Here is a 5755-nt window from a genome sequence, read left to right as displayed (position 1 = left end):
TGATTTGGGCAGCGGTGTATCTACCTACAGTAGACGGCGGTCACCTGAACTATCCCTTTAAATTCATATGGGATTAGTTTACCTGTGCTGGTTGCACATTTAGCAACAATGCTCAGTGGAGTTAAGCCAAAATGTGTTTTGCATTTTCCGCTGCACAAAAAAGAAGCTAATTTGCCATTTCTGAGCCAAGAGTATTGAAGCAATCAATCACACCTGCTGTCACCAGATCAGAGCCACCTCCTGACAAATTTTAAAAAACATAATAAGTTGTTGTTAAAGACCAACTCTGCAGGGGCCTATATTTACCTTTCCTCCCTCGTGGTTTCCTCACTGGTCATAATGTCGTTGTGACTGTTAAATTCTTTCAGAAGGCACAAATGTCTTTGCTAAAGTGAACAAAGGTGCAGCTCTGTGTAGTTTAAAGAAAATGTACACCATTAGTGTAACATAAAATATTCAAGAACTACTCAGGTTTGTTAAACCGATGTTCTGTGACTTCAGTCCTATATATTTTTGGGATCTAGTGAAAGTGTGTTTTATGTGAAAATCACATTTTCTGTTTTGCAAACTGTTAATACCTCATATTAAGTTCTGGCATATCCACACAGGATGTATCGTACATTATCAGTTCTTACTGTATGTTGTGAACATTAATCATGGATGGACAGCGAAAAAAAATCAATACGCTAATGCATTTGAGGTAAAATGGAGTTCATTATAACAATGACACCAAGAGCCATGCGTGGACCTTAACTGTATTCTATTATGCGTCAATAAATGGAACATCCATCTTTTGTTTCAACACTTCGAAAAGGTGCAGCAGAGATTAATGATTGGTTATTAAATAAGACCAATTAATAATGCCACAGTGGAAAACTGTCTATTGAGAAAAAACATATTGTTTCACACTAACTAGAATATTGATTTTGATTATTTTTACACAATTAGCAGAGGTTGTTGTTGTTGTTGTTGTTAAAAGCCCTCCATGTGCTGTACGTGTTTCCATTATGCTAGGATGCATTATGAGGATTATTCGCGCAACACAAAAGGTAAATTATATTTATAAATATGACCTGGAATTGTGCAACCGGTATAAGAATAAAACAAAACACAAGGAGAGTCATTTAGAATGCCATTTATGTCATTGACTTTTCAAGAATCTAATACAAATGCATACACATACATTTCACCACCTAAAACCACATTATAACCACTACTGCAATAAACATCACCATACAAATAGAAAAAGAATCAGGAAGTTGGCTTTTAAGCTTGGGAGGGGTCATGAAGAGCCTCAAGCTCACATGCTCACAAACTAGTTTATACGCATTCAAAAAGAGCATCCAGTATGTACACACACACGCACGCACACACACACACACAACTTATATAATACAGCATTAAAGAAGAGTGGCTGTAAAAAAAAAAAAAAAAGGCTTATGAAGGGAGTGTTGTATTACAGTATGCGCTGGTAAAGGGTAACAGCCAAAGTGTACATAAAACACATTTTTCTTTACAGTTAAGCCAACGTCACTTAATATAAATATTCTTCATCCAAAAGTCAGTGCAGTGCCTTCTGCCCAGGCTTCACCTAGTCCTCATGCCCAGGCTTCACCTGGTCCCCTTTACACCCAGTCTGTGCTAGACCTGGTCCAAAAAATTACTGTTTCCACTTTACACACAAATCTTTTTACATCAGTTTTGTCTCCCACGTTCTCTATGGTTTGTATGTGTGTGCACATGTTGTTGTTTTTGCCACCCAGTACCTCAAAAGTCCAGCTGTGAAGTACAAGAGTTTGAGAGTTTGTTTTTTCTACCAATTAGACAATAGAAAAAGAGGGTCAACAAATTTACAAGCGTCCATTTTGTTCTTTTCTCCTGAATTCCCTTTTTCTTTAAAAAAAAGAAAGAAAGAAGTTCACTGGAGCAGCTCTATTGGATTCCCCTGAAGAGACACATCGCAAAGACCATGGCAAAGAGCTGAGGAAAAGAAGAACACATTCATTATTAGCACACATGACATATGGTTGTTTTTACAAAATTACACATGCATGTGCAGCTAATACATGTTGCAATGTTATCTGTTGTTACTGTAGTTTGTAGCGTTTTCTTTTTGTGTTTTTTAAAGTGTTTTGCTTTAGTTAGTGAATTGTGGATGTGATCTGAACTGAGCTGTCGTGTAACTAGTCGTAAAGTCTGATCTATGTTCCTGTAGCACCGAGTCCCGCCACTAGATGGAGCTCTTGCCATACAAAGACCTTGCAGACAAACTACGCTAAACACATGCAGGCAAATATCCTCCGCTTGATGCAGAATTACCCATTCCTGATATGAATATTCACATCCCAGAAGAGACGAAGAATATGCTGCCCATGTCATTATTTCACCCAAATGAAAAACCTTCATACCTCAATGGTCAGCACCACAATGGCCAGCGCTCCAGCCACATAGATGTACAGTTCAAAGTAGTCCACTACTGCAGAGTAACAGCCCTGAGGACACACAAAGACATGATGCTCAACAGACACTCAATGGGCTATAAACTTGCAGAATTACAGAGACAATTAAAGTAACATCGCAGCTTTAATCGGGTGGCGCTCTGAACAAAGGCTTGGTTGAATGAGTGGGAAGCAGGGCCTCCAGCCTCACTGCCTTTTAATGAGGGCTCTTTGTGAGAATGAACAGGGAAAGAGACACACAATGTGGACATCTCGCATTGTTCTAGCAGTTTGAAAAACAGCAGGTGGAGAGTGTGGTATAAACCTCTTCCTATCAGCTTTCACTGTAATTACATTTCACTCCAAGGCTTTCTCTACACACATGCAAGTAGAGATGTGGGTGTGCATATTTGTAACTGTGAAGCTCACCTAATTTTCACATATTCATGCACTTATTATTCTCTTCTTTCGCACACATTTATGCTCCACAAAAATTCCAATTTACCGATGCATGCACACGTACACACATGCTCAGACGCAGACACACACTGGTGTCTCCACAACATAACACGTAGTAAGATGGTCTCCCATGACACCCAAAAGCACCAATCGGCCATGGAGGAGGAGTCACGAGTGCTTGGACGTCACCCCTCAACTGTCGCCTGCTCTAATTAAACCTGGAGGTGGTTTGGAAAGAGGGAGAAAGAGAGGGCCAGGGAGAGACAAGGTGTCGTGGTAGATGTCAGAAGTTACCTTGTTATTGCGGAACATCATATTGCCTAATAAGCACTGCTCCTGGTTGATATAGGCCAACTCCCCGGTCTGACTGGTTCGCTGGCAGCAGGCTTCCGGCACCATATGATTTTGGTTGATCATCCTGAACATGCTGTCCTTAAAATCCTCTGGGCTGTTCACCCCACAGCAGTCAAACTGGTGGCAGAAGAGGAGAGAATAAGAGCCCTTATTCCTGAGTGCACTGGCTTGTGGTCCACTGTATGCGTGCACCAATCCAGCATGAACATTGACCTAAATGTCTAGGATTTTATCTATAAAATATATCCCCCTGACGCCAGGCTGCAAACCTTCTCATTTTGACAGACTGTTGGTGAAAGCAATGAGTTGGTAAAAGCTACAGGATGTAAGTTCTCTGCCATGTGTGCCTTACTGTAGTCATGATGGCATTCCATGTGGAGGTGAAGACGTCAGTGTTGTTGTAGCCCTGATAATGTCTCTTCAGCTCCTTGGTGAAGTACTCTCTGGTCAGCTAAAAAAGGAATAGCCGACGAGGGCAAAGGTTAGCGTCAGCCTTTGGATTATCTGATTCTTACACATCAGAGACACAAGGGCTCGGGTATTGCTTTAATTTGGATCTGCGTCGATGAAGGGAACACTGAGGGAACTTACATGCTCCCGGAATATGAAGGCCAGGATGGCAGCGGCCAGCTCTGCTAAGAAGATGAGCAGGATGAGCATGAAGAACTGCAAAAAGACAACAGAGAAAAAAAAGAGGGAGTGAGAGAGAGTAGGACAAGGTGGAAGAGTGGCAGAAAAAGTGCACGTCACTCATTAAAAATCACATCCAGGCTGTGCCCGCTTCACTCAGCATTAATTATGCATGAGGCTCGAGACACGAAGGCACATAGAAGGGTATTTTGCTCTTTTGGTCCAAAAACTGACAGCCAGAATAATCAACACATATGCACACAAACAAGATCAGTAACAGAACTACATTTCAGATTTGTCCGTTGACTCACAAAGAGGAGCAGACACTTGTTTTCGCGGATGGCTCCACAGCAGCCGAGGAAGCCCAGAAGGAAGAGCATGCCTCCCATGCCCAGGATGATGTAGACACCGGTGAATAGCAGAGGGTTGGCTGCTACAATTTCTCTGAACCCTGTTGGGTCCACCAGTACCCACACCCCCACTCCCAGGAGGAAAGAGCCTCCCAGCTGAGAGGAGAGAAGACACTAGTTAGACAAAACAGAAATTGGCTGCATTTTCAAAACTAATGGAACTTAATTGGTATCCCTACTGGCACACAAAACATTCAACAAGATGTCACATAATGGAAAATAGGCTTTTCAGGAAAACATGCTGGTAATGCAAATCTCTGAAAGGTTGTGGTGAGAGTTGAGGGCAGATAGAAAGCTGGATGTCTAAAGAGTCCTAATGTCTTGGTGGGGGGAGGGGGAGAAAGATATCTACCCTGCTTCAACTAACCCCCCAACTTGCTAAAGAAATGCACAGCACTGCAGCCTCCATCCTCTCACACCCTCCCTTTCACTAAACCCCTATCTGCAGCGTGGGGTGACTCATGTGATTAAGAAAAGAAGGTATCGTGTGGAATGGTACACACTTCTACCACAATCCCTTTCTTCCTGTCACAGGGAGAGACCTGGGCCTCTGCAAATGGACGCCACGTCATTCGGAGGCAGAGGTTATGGAATGAGGAGAGGATGTAGCCATTTTGAAAGCTCACTGGGCTTGAAAGATACTGTTGTGCTACATGAGTGTGAAATGGCCATAGAAAGAAACAAAGGGCTGCCAGTGAAAAACAATGGCAGTTATTGAGCGATTCTAACGTTCAAGTTCATTCTTTGCTCTGCTGGTTGCATTATTACCTCGGCCTTGAACAACCCCGTCGGAGTAGAGTCTCTAAACGGTTTGGTTGCGCTTAATAAAGCAGGAAAAGAGACAAACCTTCTTACTCAGACCCTCCCCCCTTCACAGGCTCAGACCTAACAGGATTAGCCTTGATTGTCTGATCAAAACTGATAAACTCAGGTGCCAGTCACAAACTCTTCATGGCACAGTGTGCCTCCGATTTGTGTCAGCACACTGAAATCTAATCAAAAGTGGAATTTGATAGAATCAAGATTGCCTCCCATCTAATGAAATGCAAATGTGGCTCCATTAGTCAGTCGAGCAGGGGGCAGCCGGAAACCCATCTCAAATCATTAGATTGACAATGACTTCAGAGATAGCCAGATTAAGTGTCTTTGAGAAAGGGAAGAAAAATACTTACAAAGATGAGGAAATTGAAGACAAACATGAGGTACTTGATGCAGCTGAGACAGTCCCCCTCCATGGCTGTCCCCCGCGCTGAAGCCTCTCCCTGCCCCTGAAAGAAAACAACATTTAACATAAACATTAAAATGTGCCACTTACTGATTCCTGCCAACTGCTCACAGTACTTTGTTTATCCTGCTCTCTGGAAAAGCATTCGGATGAAAGTGCCAAGAAAATAAAACTCTGCAAAAACCTGCTCACATTTCAATGAGTTCTGCCACTCAAACACAAACACACACACACACACA

The 5755-nt window shown here is 42.5% G+C and overlaps 1 protein-coding gene across 1 annotated transcript in view; it reads right to left on the bottom strand.

The window, feature by feature from the left end:
- Positions 1 to 1120: 1120 nt before the first annotated feature.
- tspan18b (tetraspanin 18b) overlaps positions 1121 to 5755 on the bottom strand; it is a 30625-nt gene continuing 25990 nt past the window's right edge. Inside the window, exons 3-9 of the mRNA XM_034535257.1 lie at positions 5464 to 5559; positions 4193 to 4387; positions 3843 to 3917; positions 3604 to 3702; positions 3192 to 3368; positions 2409 to 2492; positions 1121 to 1980 (exon numbers count right to left, since the gene is read on the bottom strand). Of these exons, the coding sequence (XP_034391148.1) occupies positions 1933 to 1980; positions 2409 to 2492; positions 3192 to 3368; positions 3604 to 3702; positions 3843 to 3917; positions 4193 to 4387; positions 5464 to 5559 (774 nt within the window). The 3' untranslated portion in view covers positions 1121 to 1932. The remainder of the gene's footprint in view (positions 1981 to 2408; positions 2493 to 3191; positions 3369 to 3603; positions 3703 to 3842; positions 3918 to 4192; positions 4388 to 5463; positions 5560 to 5755) is intronic.

The sequence above is a fragment of the Cyclopterus lumpus genome, chromosome 6 (assembly GCF_009769545.1).
Source record: "Cyclopterus lumpus isolate fCycLum1 chromosome 6, fCycLum1.pri, whole genome shotgun sequence".
NCBI lineage: Eukaryota > Metazoa > Chordata > Actinopteri > Perciformes > Cyclopteridae > Cyclopterus > Cyclopterus lumpus.
Note: the sequence above shows the minus strand (reverse complement) of the source record. Positions and strands in the feature narration are given on the sequence as shown.